The 14,540-nt window shown below is 42.0% G+C and overlaps 1 protein-coding gene across 5 annotated transcripts; it reads right to left on the bottom strand.

The window, feature by feature from the left end:
• Positions 1-3,183: 3,183 nt before the first annotated feature.
• Positions 3,184-13,428, bottom strand: LEPROT. Of its 5 annotated transcripts, none has more exons than XR_003992643.1 (5): positions 13,336-13,428; positions 13,097-13,172; positions 12,123-12,309; positions 11,614-11,788; positions 7,695-10,901 (listed from the first exon to the last, which is right to left on the bottom strand). XR_003992643.1 is itself a non-coding variant. In XM_030494818.1 (5 exons), the coding sequence occupies exons 1-4, from the start codon at positions 13,349-13,351 to the stop codon at positions 10,785-10,787; spliced, it is 396 nt and encodes a 131-aa protein (XP_030350678.1). In that variant the 5' UTR covers positions 13,352-13,428; the 3' UTR covers positions 7,695-8,210; positions 10,738-10,784. The 5 variants fall into 5 exon arrangements, 4 of the variants coding, with proteins under 4 accessions (XP_030350679.1, XP_030350678.1, XP_030350680.1 ...); XM_030494818.1 differs by lacking the exon at positions 11,614-11,788 and having other exon boundaries at positions 7,695-8,210; positions 10,738-10,901; XM_030494819.1 differs by lacking the exons at positions 7,695-10,901; positions 11,614-11,788 and adding an exon at positions 3,184-4,041.
• Between the last annotated feature and the right edge of the window lie 1,112 nt (positions 13,429-14,540).

Raw genomic sequence — 14,540 nt, 5'->3', positions numbered from 1 at the left:
AGGCTTCTTCTCACATGTCCCTGTGGTGGGGAAAACAGAAACAAGCCCTCCATGTGTTCTTACATGTTGATTTCCCTCCCTGCCCAGAGAAGCTGTGGCTGCCCCATCCCTGGCAGTGTTCAAGGCCAGGTTGGACACAGGGGCTTGGAGCAACCTGCTCTAGTGGAAGGTGTCCCTGCCCATGGCAGGGGCTTGGAACTGGAGGAGCTTTAAGGTCCCTTCCAACCCAAACCAGTCTGGGATTCTATGATCTTAGAGCATTTAATACATTTCCAACTTAGAGTAGCAGAATGAGATCCTCCACAATTTCTCCCCTCTCCAAAGATGTGCTTAAACACTTACTAGGAAAAAGGGTTTGGGGTGAGGGGAGTGGATCAAAAGGGGAAAAGAATTCCTGAATAAGAGAGAACATTGCATAGGTCTTTCATGGCTCTTTTCAGATGCATTATTTTTCTCTGATAAAGGAACTCATCGTAAGTCCATGATAGCTCAAGAGGGCTTTCTACAGTAGGACAAAAAAGGTGGTCCAGAAAAGAAGCAAACCCAATGGTGTTCTTTGACTGGCGACTCCAAAATCCAGCAGTATTTCATCCATATTTAGATGCACTGTGATCAAGACCTATTCAAAAGCACATCTTACATGCATCTCAAAACTAGATGTACTGGATTGCTGAGACATTATGTGAAGCAGTGAAGACACTTCTGTCTCAGTAACTTTTCGGAGCCAGATCTGAATTTCAAAAGATCAGGGAACATTCCAACATAAGTGGCCAATAGTTTGGGAAGGAAATGAGAAAAACAGAGTGGAAAAAGAAGTGGGGAATGAGTGAACTCCTTCCTATGCTGAGATGTTGACATTGGGCATGACTTGTTTTCTAGACAAATAATAATGGGTGAGAAGGAAGGCACAGCATGGGAAAACAGCATGAGAAAAAAAATACAAGGGTATAGAAAGAGTGTGTGGTAAGAAAACAGGGAAAAACAGGCTAGGAAGGGACAGATAAGAAGCAAGAACAAGCAGATGGACCCTGTCAGGGCGGAAATGATGTGTACAGATAGCCCTGGCACAGAGGAGGTGTGACTAAAGAGAAGATCATGGGATTCTGATATGAGGGAATGGAGTCAACAAGGATACAGAGCCCCAACAAAAGGGGGGTGAAGTCCCTGTGAAGGGGCTCATGCCACCAGCAGGAACCACCCACCCACCGCTAGCAAGAAGGGTACTGCACCTTGTCCTTAGGGGCTGGGAGACTGGATTTTGAAAGCTTTACCCTCTATATTTGGCCGCAAAAACAGGAGTAGTAAGGCATGGACACCAAGCCAACAACCACTGGCTTGGACAGCTGCTTCCTGTTGTAGCAACCCCAGTTTCCACTGCCATGTGGAGTAGGCTCTGAGTATGCTGACGCATTGAGTGAGGCTTGTGGTGAAGGAGAAGATCTGTATGGCATATTTCATTACCACATGAACTCCCCATGGGAAACGCTCCCTCAGACAGTATTACCTCCCTTTGCCAAGTGCTCTTGCTTCTGCATGAGGAGGTAAAGACTAAGCCACTGCTGATGCTGGAGAAGACAAGAAGAATGGGCAGGGAAGGAATCAGCCCTCTCACGCTGGTTTCTGTTGGCAAGGACCCCCACAAACACCAGTGAACCTTCAAATCTGGATCAGAAGGAGAGCAAACATGAATTTCAGTCCTTCCACACAGAGACAAAACACTGTGCTAAGACTAGTGCAGAAGAGAAGATTCGGGTACAGAACACACTCTAGACTTTCACTCATATCCTATGCCTTGCATCCTGCTTAAAACATGATAGTCCTCTGTTTTGTACATTTAGAGGTACTTTGCATCTCCAAAAATCAAGATTCTCCCTTATTGATTAGATATTTTAGCCAGAAGGTCTCCACTTGAAAGGTGTCAAACACAAACCTGATTTGATTATTCAGTTCAGACAGCTTTTCCCTTCAGAAAGGTCACATTTAATGCAGCACTATTCCATCACACGTCTGACTGCAGCACAGCTGAATGGCTTCTAGCACTGCGGCACACACGGGTAACCCCAGTGACGCATCGGGTGCCTTTCCCTCCTCACCTTCTTATTTCCACTGTTCCAGTTTCTTTGTGTGTGGGCTGAAGTTAGATACAATTGACTATTGAACAGGATTAATAAAACTAAACCTAGAATCGTTTGGGCTGAAGGGATCTTAAAGCTCACCCACTTCCAACCCCCTGCCACGGGCAGGGACACCTTCCACTAGAGCAGGTTGCTCCAAGCCCGTGTCCAACCTGGCCTTCGAAAGGTTTCATTTTGGGTAGGAAGGTTTGATATTTAAATGGGGACATGCTCAGTCTCCAACTAAAAATACAGTAATAACAAATGGCCTATTACTGCAATTGAAAGTTTTCAGAAGGTGAGGGCAATGCTATCAACATGATTACTAAAAGTGCTACAGGAAAACATGTATTGACTGATCCTCATAATGAGTTTACCTACAGACTTCCTCATTACCTGCACATTACCCAAGAGATTTAGTGAGGAGAATACAATTAGCTTCAGTAACGTGTAATACCTTACACCATAACTGAGAAGAGTTGTGTACAATAAAAACGGGCACTTAAATGTCAGACAAACAGATGGAAGAATGATGGTTTTACCCTTTGATTTACTTATAAAGCTTTTTACAAAGAGTCAGAAAGTTTGGGACCTATGTGTAAATGATCCACCAAAATTGACTTTATTTCTTTCTGTAGGTGTAGTTATTTTTGTCACTAAAGAAACAAAAGACTGGTTTGGGTTGGAAAGGACCTTAAGATCATCCAGTTCCAACCCCCTGCCACGGGCAGGGACACCTTCCACTAGACCGTGTCGTCCAAGGCTCTGTCCAACCTGGCATAGATATCATGCATGCAGAGATATCAGTGCTGTCATTGACTATGACTTCCACCACTTGTCAGAAGCATTCATTGTATAAACAGAAGATGAAACTAAGATTGGGCCATTTTCATACCAAATCAGAGGTAGGCATTTTAAAAATACCTTACAGCCTGAGAAACTATTATTGAACAGACTTCATCCAGTGAAACACAGTAAATCATAAACACTACCAGAGCATATACTTTCAAGAATGATAAAACAGACATTAGGTTTTTATGTTAAATAAGAATTCTTCCGTACTGTGCAGAGCTTAGGACACGAGTAAGAGTTTATATTTAAAACAGAAGATTACAAAACATCCAAATATGCCAAATCAGAGCTAGTTGAAAGAGTTAAATCATAAAATCAACCAGCTTGGAAAAGACCTTTAAGATCATCAAGTCCAACCATTCCCCCAGCACTGCCAAGGCCCCCACTAAACCATGTCACTGAGGGCCTCAGCTACATGGTTTGTGAGCACTTCCAGAGATGGTTATTCCACCACTTGTGCTGTTTTCCTTAAATAAGGCAGAGCTTATATATATTTGCTTTTTTTATATACATGTTGCTATAGCAAGTTATACACAACTCCTGGCTTTAACAGCAAAGACACCAAAAGGCAAATGAGGGAAAATAGGGCAAGGACAATTAAGATAATAGCACTCAATAGGAGGAACTATAATTGCCAAAGCTGTTTCTCGCTGGATAAAGAAACTCTTATCTCAGAGTGGTTTCTTGCTGTATCTGAGAGAGTCAGTCCCTACAGAAGAACACCGAGTACTTTTAACCTCCTTCTGTTAAACACACTTCTTAAGTAATTAGAAATTGGAAGTTAGAGCCATCAATTTACATCCAGAACCAATTAGTATTTTATGACATAGTTCTAAATCATCACTTGCCTGCTCCTCTTCTCATCTTAATACCATCCATAAATCAGTGTTTGTCAAGTTGTTTTGAATGTGTGACGTGCTTTTGGCTCAGCTGCTTGTGACACCTGGAGCTGACAATAGCTCACTCCCATCAGGGCAGGGAAACAAGGACCGGTTGCAATTGCTCACTCTGGGAGTTGAAAATTCACTCTCTTATTCCAGAGAACCTGGAACTTCCAGCAACTGGGGCACAACTGCTCTAAAAGAGGAGAGGGACAAAGAGACACCTGCATCAATCTTTTGGTGTCTGAAGGGACCTGAATAATCTGAGTCCAAACTGAGGATATTTGCTGAATCCTGATTAACTTTACACATTGCTCACTTATGAGACTACCAGACAAAGACTGTGCACCTTTAAAGTTGTTTCTAATGAGTCTAACTATTAAAAGATCCTTATAAACTAATATATTTTCTGCTGTAGATTTTAATTAAACAGCAGAATATTTGTTAAGAATGCAATCTATCTCCTTTGAAGGAATAAACAGAAGAGATAACACTGCTCTGGACTGCCTAAGGTATATTATGTTGTATTAGCTGATTCAAAAGGTAAGATTTACTTTCTGTATGCATATGAGAAACATCCTGCACTTCTTAATGTTTTAAAAATAACCTAAGAGCAGAGTTCTCTTTCGAGATTTATAATACGGGAAATTGTTTTATCATCACAAAGTTGTGTAAATGCCCTCATGTCTCATTGCAGTCATTAGTTAGGAAAACAAAAACAGAATACCAAAGAAAGATTGGCCACGGTGGGTGACACTGAGCCATGTTACTAGAAACAAGGACAAGCTGTTAAATCCTCTCCAGGAGTGAAGTGCCCTCTGTGAAAATAGAGGCATATGGACCTCTGTAGCCAACATCTCCCCCATATTCTGTGTAGTGCAGCCAGAAGAAACACACTCAGACACGATGGACAGTCAGTGGCACAGAAGTGACTCGAGCACACTCACACATTGCCCTCAGACATCAGGGTATCAGCAGCTCACTGCATTGGGCCTCTCTCATCCCTCCTCCCCACCCCATCAACCCCAACAGCTAATTCCCACCAGCTTCAAAAAGGGAGCACTTCATCAGTAGCCAGCAAGTTACAACTATTGCAGCTTTTGTTTCTGTGTCATGTAAAGGCTTTTTTCTATTAAAGATGGAAGACTGGTAACAAAGCTCCTATTATACTGTGAGATACAATCTTAGGCAGGAATTAAATGAGTAACAAAATCACAAGCCTAGATCAGTCACAACAAAGGGTAAGCAAAACATATAAATGTCATGATCAATCCTCCTATTCCAAGCATATGCTTTGTAAAGCACAAGAAATACTGTTTGACTTCTCCCCAAATCCTCATGCAAACAAAAACATCCAACCAGCACCTGTCATTAATATTGACCAGGAAAATGAAAGCACCTTAGCCAGTACACTGCAAAATGAAGCTCAACGGAGGTGATAAACCCAAAATTCACAGCCTCAGCTGACCTGCTGGACCTACTAGGAGACATCAACATCCCTTTTTGCCTCAAGCTCTGTCTGAGCCTCAGCACCTTGTTCTCCATTTAAGGGTTTCAAATGAACTATATACAGCTCGAGCTTGAATATGATTTTGGGGGGTTTTGTGTGTGTGTGGTTTGGTTTTTTAAACCCCACATAACAAGCAGTTAATTTTATCAGGTTCCCCAGGAAAACATGCAATTTAAAACACAACATAACACAGGCGGCTCTCACCAGCTCAGCTGTCAGCAAGCAAACAGCTAACAATGAATGTATCAGGCTTTCAGAGCACACCACCTCGGAGGGCCACTGTAACTACGTTTTAAATTCTTTACTTTAATAGACAGCAATGTTATAAGCATGTTCCACAGGAAGAAGTCCTCCCTATCAGCAAAGACTCTAAAGCGAGACTGTATTATGTGTAATTTTGCACAATTACGTTCATTACACAAATTACTCTATTAAATGAAGCCATAGGTTTAGTCTCAGTTTGAAAACAACCTTCCTCCTATCTCCTAAGAACTTTCTGGGGAAAAAAAGGACATGTTTGTATAATCCCTGTTGCCTCCCCAGCAGCATCTGCCTCATAGATGGCCATAAGGACCTCCAAGTGTTGAGGGTCAGCAGGAGGAAAACCATCTGCTCATGCAGACAAGGGCTGATCACCCTCATGGATGTGGAAGCAGGGAACAATGAACCAGTCCATTTAAAATAAGCCACTAGAAAGAAATAGTATCCAGAATATTTGTTAAAATTTAGAACTAGTCTATGGGAAGTAGTAGTAATTCCAAAAGAAATCAGTGAAATATCTCCAGCTGAAGTGCTACTACGGTAAGCAATTTTTGCTAATAACCCAGAGATGCAGCTGAAATAAACTTCAACATAAAGCAGCAAAAACAATGAAACAAGATAAAGACAGAACAGGCCACTGGAGAAAATGTTTCTCTCAGAATGTTCATCTGATCTTTAAAATTTAATCCCAATCCATCAGTCAGTGCTTCCTCACATATGTTCTCAAGGGACACTTCCCTCTCAAGCCCTCCAGTACATACTGGTCATGTATTTGCAGGGGCCACTTAAACAAATCAATTAGTCATTAGTACCTGGGGTGCATCCAGTTTAATGAAATAGTCTTTTCATCCATTATCCTAGATCAGAAACAATCCCTGCAGAGTAAGTGATGTGGTATCTTTAAAGTCCTGCTGTGTTAACAATTGAGATCAGGGTTAGAGAGATATTTGAAAGCTTTACATTGGTTTTGCTTTAACAATAAAAAAAATCTTCATGTAGCTGACTAGGACAACTTTGTTTGCTTAACTCCTGAGTATTAATGAGTTTACACTCATTTTAAGGGATTAAAGTCTGTTTAAGGGTTTTAGAAAGTTACTCAAGGTCCTAACTCTTTAGGAAGGTCACCAGCTTTCCAAAAGGACTGAAGAGACTCCAAAAGCAGTGCAAGAATGTGGCTGGTATCCATTGATCCTGACCCCCTACATGTATTTTATTTCTTCCCTCCAGCTAAGTATATGTTGACAGGGAACAGCTCTGTTAACTACCAAAACAAGCAGCTACAAGGGTAAGAGGGATAGGAAATTATACCATACAGATAATACTAGCAAATCCAGCACCAGGTTAAATAAGGGAGCTCAGGAACCAAGCCTAGAGCCTGAAGTTACTCTGTAAGCAAAGCACGAGTTGAACTAGGCAGTACAGAACAGCAATCCCAAGCATTCGTTTTGCTAAACAGGACAAAACCAGAAGCTAACAGATTCAAAACACAAATATACTCCCCTTCTTTAAAGCCTAGTTGCTCAAATCATTGCTGTCAACAGAGAGCATTGGTTATTCTGAACACAGACACTACAGCCACCTTCTCCTGATGGTGGGTGCTTTCACAGTGAGTAAACTAACTGAGCAGGCTTCCTTTTCACAAGCACTGGTGGGATCAGAATCACTCCAATATATTCACCAACTTAACTACAGGAGTACTTACCTGGAAAAGAGCTTTGATACCTGTTGCATCCCTGCCCATCAGTGCTGATGTGTCTTACTCTACAGTCTTTTGCGGCAAGAAAAGTGGAAGAGGTCAACTACTATCTCACATACCATTTTCTTTTGAACACCTTAAAGCTCACAGATTTACCATGTCCATAAGAGATAAGTGATAGTAATTTACCTGCATATTTGAATACAGCCTCTGCAATACATTCTAATGAATGCCATAAAAGTAATTCCATTTACTGCAATTACATCATGGCTTCCCAAATCTGTTCATCACACTATTATGAAAGCACCACTGGATGTTTTCTCTTTCCTCTCACGCAAGATTCTGTTGTCACCTCTTCAAATATAAGACAGACAAACATGTAAGCATCAGATATGTTTATTAGACAATTCAAAAAGTCAGTTTTATTAGACAATTCAAAAAGAAAAGTAGAATATATTTCAATTTCCATGTTTTAATACTTCATCTGAAGAACCTGGCGATCACAGGAAATAAAAACCCTGTTTACAAAAGTTACAAAAGCTGCACTGCATTCTGAATTACAGAAAACATGGTTAGTCCACAAGGAAGCTTTATAAAATGCAGTAACAGAACTTCAGCTGACTACGAAACACAGTGATATTGCCACGTATACGCATTCACAAAATCAGCATAGTATGGAAATTAAGGCACTTTGGATACATAGTATTCACTTCCATAGAGGAAAACAATTTCAGAGAAACCACAGTAAATAGCTACTGGTGGATAGTGACAGTCCATGCCCAGTACTGGCCATCGAAGCACCAGGTTTGTGTGAATGAGTGAAGCTCTTGATAAAAAAAAGCACTGACAAGTTCTTTTACCCTATTTGGTATCGAAGACTCATTGAAGCAGTTTTACTTTTCAAGAGGTCAAGGAAGATTTCCATCATTTAAACACTGTTAAACACCATTTTGAAAGTTAACACATCTTAAAATAAAAGTCCATGGTGAAAACTGCAGGAAGTTCACATTAAAGATTAGTGCACGAGCTGCTTCAAAAGAAGACATAAAGCAAAGCATTGACTTTCTCCACTCACCGCTGACCTGCCATTTCCTGAGGCACCCACCAAACATGGGAATACCAAAGGAAATACAGTACAATGGAATCATTTGTCAAAGAAACAACCTCAAGATTGCACTTCCTAGTCATCCTTTTCATTTTAGATTGTCACTTGTTTACTGCCTGTATCCCATCTGCCACAAGCACACTATCTAGTAAGAGATCCACTACAGATTCTACAGAGAATGATTCCATCATTTCATCAGTACTCAAGTAGTTGTGTACACTTCTACTCCAGCCTTTGCTACATCAATTCTAAGGAGTAAAAATACTCAAGAATCCTGCAAGCACATAAGTATTTTAACAGGAGTTAAAGAGAACTGTTAACAATGACATTAGGCATTTACAGGATCAGGCACTGATATTGTGTGTTATTGTTGCTGGTTTACTTCAGTAATTTGAATGAAAAATGCCATTTACAGGGGAAATAAAAGCACCTCCTTCAAAACTCAAAGCAGGACTTCTAGGTGGAAGCCATGTTTACTTTAAACAACTTGGCTCATAGTTAGAACAATTTCCACAATAGTACTTCACAAATTAGTAGTGTCCAAGAGATTTCATCTAATGTCAGGAAGAAGACACTTGCTTATGCACAGCATATTTACAAGTATATTCCTGTTATGTCTTTGATGAAGCATTAACATCCAGAAAAGAACATTTCCTTTAATGTTAATTCTTCTTTACAAGAATGACAGCCTAGACATGCTTCAGTATAAAACAGAGCTACTCAGCGTTCCTCAGCACTGTTCACTATACACACATCTGAAGTTTAAACTTAAAACATGTAATCAACCTTCCTGAAACCTGATATTCCATTCCTGCTTCAGTCATGTTACATTACTTGGCCCACAGCACGATTTCTGTACCCAGCAGCAGAGTGCTCACGTAACGTTAAGTTTTGGACCTTTGCTCTGCACAGCAATCCACAGGGCCCCATTTTGCAATACATGAGTATTGGGAGAGTTTGGGGAGCAGCAGCAGTAGTTGCACACAACTTAGGAGGCAAAAAGCATTGCGTTAGTGAAGCTGCCACATCTTGTAGGGTGGATTCTATTACCTCCTCACACAGTGTCTCTCACAGCTACACAGGGTGCCAGCAGTCAGCTGTGAACTGACTCGCACAACTATAAAACACTAAGCTGCAACCTTCTAGCCTAAAGAACTTGCAAGTGTAAAACATACCCTAGGCAGGAGTTCAGCTTCTTATTTCACACAGCAGAAACCTCTTTATGTCCATTTTAATATCAAAGGATAAACTAAGGTGTCTCTTTCTTTACCCCTTTGCAGATTACTGAGATGTCTTCTAGAGTTAGGGTCGCATCAGAATGCATTTTTGACACGCCTCCACAATTTGCAGGATTCAACCATTAGGAAGGTTTACTTTTAGAAGTGTGATTATGTGAAGGTTACTAAGATAATGCTGGTTTAAAAACATAGTGTTTTAATATAACAATCTTTCGTTACAGACAAAAAATAGCAGTTGAATAAGTATGTTTTGAAAGCAGTGAGAACTGGGGGATGAGAAGTCCTACCCCACAGAACACTCACTTCGCAACTCAGGCATTTCACGCATAAGAACACAGAGTTCAATACTACATTGTAAGTGTCCTGTGCATAGTTTCTTCTTTTGTGAACCTTCCTAAGAGTATTAATGTCAGCTCAAAGCGTTAGATTATATTATTCCCAAAGTATAACCACAGGTGTTAGGTCTGAGTATCCTTGGGAGGGAGACTTATATTTCAAATGAACACCATATGTGGAAGGAAGGATGTTTAACCAGGGTTAGTTTCTTTTTCTTTCATTAGGCAGTAAAAGAGTTGACATAACCTATGTTTGGTTTGATGTTATCAAGAAAAATACCACCAAAATGATGATCATGGAAATGAAAAGCAAGTCTTCGTTCATCCCTAATCAAAGCAGAAAGATGATCAAGTTGAAGAATACCAAGTAGGATCGTCTTTATCTTGGGCTATTTTGATTACATGGTTAAAACCCAACAGGCAGGCTGACCAATATCATGTGTATCAATGGTACTACTGTGATTAAAACAAAAGTTAATGCACACATAGTAAAAAAAAATGAGTAAAAAGGCTTATGTTTTGTAAACTTTCAGATTAGGGACAGGTTTGCAACAGTGATTCCAGCTTTTAGTGACTACATTGGGACAGATGTCACAAAGGCTTTTTCCCTTTGGCTGAAATGCACTTTAAAAAAGCATATCATGATGTGGTAATGTAAAGCTACATGTATATGCACATACATCCACCTCAGCATGCACACACACAGCTGTTATAATACAGACACATATACACACACAGAGGATACATATGGTGATACATGCTGTGAAATATTACCAGCACCAGAGCGATGTCCTACCACTGCTCCCAGCTAAAGTCATCTCCTCTACCAAACACAAGGAAAAAGCCTAAAATAGTAAGGAAAATGACTGCATTGCCAGCCAGCACCAGACCACAGGCTCCCCATTTGATCTGAAATGCAAGGAAATGAAACAATCAAAGCAGTTCTTCCAGGTTCAGGCCAATTCTTTATATGCATTAGATAAACTAAATGAAATACTACAGAAAGGTGCTAAAAGCATTAAGAAAATAAAGACAAACAAGAAATAGTTCGATTTATGTGATGAATTATTCAATTAGCAACCACTCATATTACTACATACATGTACTCATACAACTCTTCAAGAGGCTGCTAAGGCTGGTTTACAACAAAATAATTACCTTGCCATACAAATCACTAAAACATTCCTGAATCATAGATAATTCTGGTGAAACCAATGCTCTCCTTTAACTGCTATGCAACGAAATAAAAGCTCGCCTTTTAAATGCCAGTAACAAGCCTGGAAAATAGAACGGGGGCTTAAAAGCAGCTTGTTTTATGAAGCTGCTCGACTAAATGTACTCAAGCAACGTTTACGCTTAGAAGACAGAGCTATGAATTAGAGTTCCCTCTCGTGGTCACTTCTGGTTCTGCCTACTGTCAGGTCCACAACTTAAAACCAAAAAAGCAGCGTCAGGGAAATCGTGCATTACAAATAAATTCGAACTAAGCGCATAGGTTTTAAGCAAAACTAAAAGACTGAGAGGGAAGACAACGCAACACATAAAACCGTCGTTGGGTAGTTTGGGAGACAGGACAAGAGAGTTCTTTGCCTTGCAAACAAACGTGACAAAAAAATCTCACCACTGAAGAGCAGCTCAGAAAGCAAAGAGAAAAGAAGCTAGCAGAATGTCCTCAGACTTTGAGGGGGCAAAGCATGAGCTTGGGAAATGCTTTCAAAACCAGAAGGGCAGCTCTGGAAGCTTGGCCTTTTATCTTTTAACTGCTAATGCACTCCAGTCACCAAGTTTTCAGCATCCTAAATGGAGAAAGCAGATATTCTGAGATAAAAATAAGGAAGGTGGTGCAGGAAGTGGTGTGAAAGCTGATGAAACAGAGAGGCACGAGATGCAGGAGACAGTATCTTATGTTGGACCAAAACAAAACTGGAAAACACCCAGCTACAAATTTTCTGGTCATGCAAGTTCTTTGCTCAAGTCAAAAAGCGGCCCTGAGACAAGATTTCAGCAGTACTTATTTACATCAGAATCGAGAAACATCACGATAATGAAATTAAAAGCAGGATTTAGAGCACTTAAAGATTATACTCAGTAACTGGTGTCTTATAACAAAAATCAGTGAGCAGAACTTACCGCTTCAACCCGTGCCAGGATTATAGGGAATCCAAAGGCAGAAACAACAATTCCAGTTGTGAAGAAATATGCCAATTCCCTGCAGGCACTGCTGGCTGCATCACTGTCATCACTCACTCTTTTTGCAATGAAGTGGGGAATGGGGCAGATGAAGTAAAATATTAAGACAAACAGAGGCCAGTATACACTGGGGAGGGGGAAAAAGGAAATACATAATCAGTTTAGATGGATGCTTCAATAAAAAGTATCTTCTGCTTAGAAAAAGTAATTGCAATTGCTGTGATCCTACTTTATGGTTTGAAAAGTGGATTTAATCACGTGCTTTCACCCAAAGAGACAATCCTGGTTCATTTTCCCTGTACACACACCCATATGACTTCACACAGAGCAGGATCCACTCTCCCACATGGCCAAGTGTTAGTTTATTTCATCACCTTGCTGATTCAACTCACCCCACAGCCACAGAAAAACAAGAGTCACCGCACAGGGACAGGAAACACACACAAGTGGGATAAGGACTAAAAGCTTTCCCAAATTAGAGGGATCCTGGAGTATAAACAAGCCGGCTGTGAAGGCACACCCTCGCATTCCCAGCTCTGTGCGAGAGCTATCCTTAGCTTCACCCGGAGTTTTAACTGTACCAGACATCCCAACTGGAGTCTTGCGATAGGAAGGTTCTTTATAGAAACAGGGAAGTAAGGGAAAGAACTCTGCGAGGTTAAATGTCACTGTTTAGCAAGATGGCACCGCTTTTCCTGAGAGAATACGGGGCTGTTGTCACTCGGTTTTTAAAGGAAGCTCAAGTACTGGCTAAGGAGGCGGTACTTAACCACAACAAGCTGCCGTATGTCAAGAGCCTGAAAGCAGGCGACTGCTGTCAGACACCTAGAACCAAACAGCTCCGTTAAAGACTAACACCTCCCTTAACACACATGAGGAAGGGGAAGCTCTGGAAACGAAGCCGTGCCGCTCACCCGTAGTACTCCAGGGCGCATCCCAGCATGAGGAACGTCAGCCCGATGGCTCCGCTGAAGGACAGCGCCACGAGAGCTGCAACGGCACAAGGCGGGCGGTGAGGCGGGAACTGCCCCACCGGTCACCGGTGACCCCTCCCCCGCGACCTCCCCATCCCCGCCGAGGAAGTGGCAGCAGCGCCGCGGCCGCTCCGCGCCCTCAGAGAAGCCGCGACCCGCGGGCGGGCGGCGCTCAGTACCTTTGATACCCGCCATGTTCGCGGCTCTGACCGACGCCGAGCTGAGGTGGCGGCGGGCGACTTCCGCCTACCGACTGCTTGCCCCGCCTCCTGTCGCGTCACGGGAGCGGCCGCCTTAAAGGGGCAGCGCCAGCGGTGAGGCGCGCCCCGCGCTACTCGGCCCTCGCTCAGGGGCGGTGCCCACTTTAAGGCGCGGGCGGTGGGTCGCTATGGGGATGTGGCCGGGCCGAGAGCCACTCGTTGCCATAGTAACGGGGCGGTGCTGCGCCGCCTCCAGCCAGGCCGCAGGGCGGGCGTTTAATGCACATAGGCACAAACACACGTATATATTCTTATATATAGTGCATAAACACACGTGTATATGTGTGCACAGGCATGATTTAAATACATAAATATAGCTGTAATGACTCCTAATGCATCAGTCACTGCCATTTTATAGGCTACTTATGGAAAGCCCTGTTTTCACCCCAAAAATGGCCTTCTCATCCACCCTCCCGCCAGCCTACAAGAAGAAAGGGCACATCTTTTTTAGCACATTTTTTAAACCTTAAATTTTTGAGATCCCATTTTTGACCCAAACCCAGCCTTTTTGATGGAGGTTTTGCACAACCCTTTGCATACATCTCCACAGGGAGGCTTTCTTTAGATATCTCCCATTTCTGCCTCTCAGCCCTTCATCTTAGTTTATATCTTCTCTACTACAGGTGGGGTTTTTCCCAATTTCATTATTAAATTCAAATTCAAGGTTGGACGGGGCTTGGAGCAACCTGCTCTAGTGGAAGGTGTCTAGTGGGAGGAGTTGGAACTGGATGAGCTTTAAGGTTCCTTCCAACATAAACCAGTCTGGGATTCTATGACAATTCGGAGCCAAGAAGGCTGCCTAATTATAACAGCAACTTAAGTAGCTAAATGCTTCAACTGAACATTATAGTAGGTGCTACATTTGGTGACTTACTTGGCTTTGGGTCTCTGAAGCGTAGTAGCATAAGAGCAGCAAGTGAGGAGTTGTAAAACTACCTGGAATACCATTCTGTGAATTATGGCACTTTAAAGAGGCAATACTGACACTGACCAAGACTTCTCGCCTGTCATGGGATCGGATGTAGGATTTTAATGTTGTGGTCTTGTCATTTCTGGGCTTATTTTGAGACATAAAATTACATAGAGACCTTTTTACCGTATCCTCCCCATACTGTAAGGAGCAG

Source organism: Strigops habroptila, chromosome 8 (assembly GCF_004027225.2).
Source record: "Strigops habroptila isolate Jane chromosome 8, bStrHab1.2.pri, whole genome shotgun sequence".
In the NCBI taxonomy this organism is placed as follows: Eukaryota; Metazoa; Chordata; class Aves; order Psittaciformes; family Psittacidae; genus Strigops; species Strigops habroptila.
The sequence above is the reverse complement of the archived record's forward strand: the minus strand, read 5'-3'. Positions and strand labels throughout refer to the sequence as shown.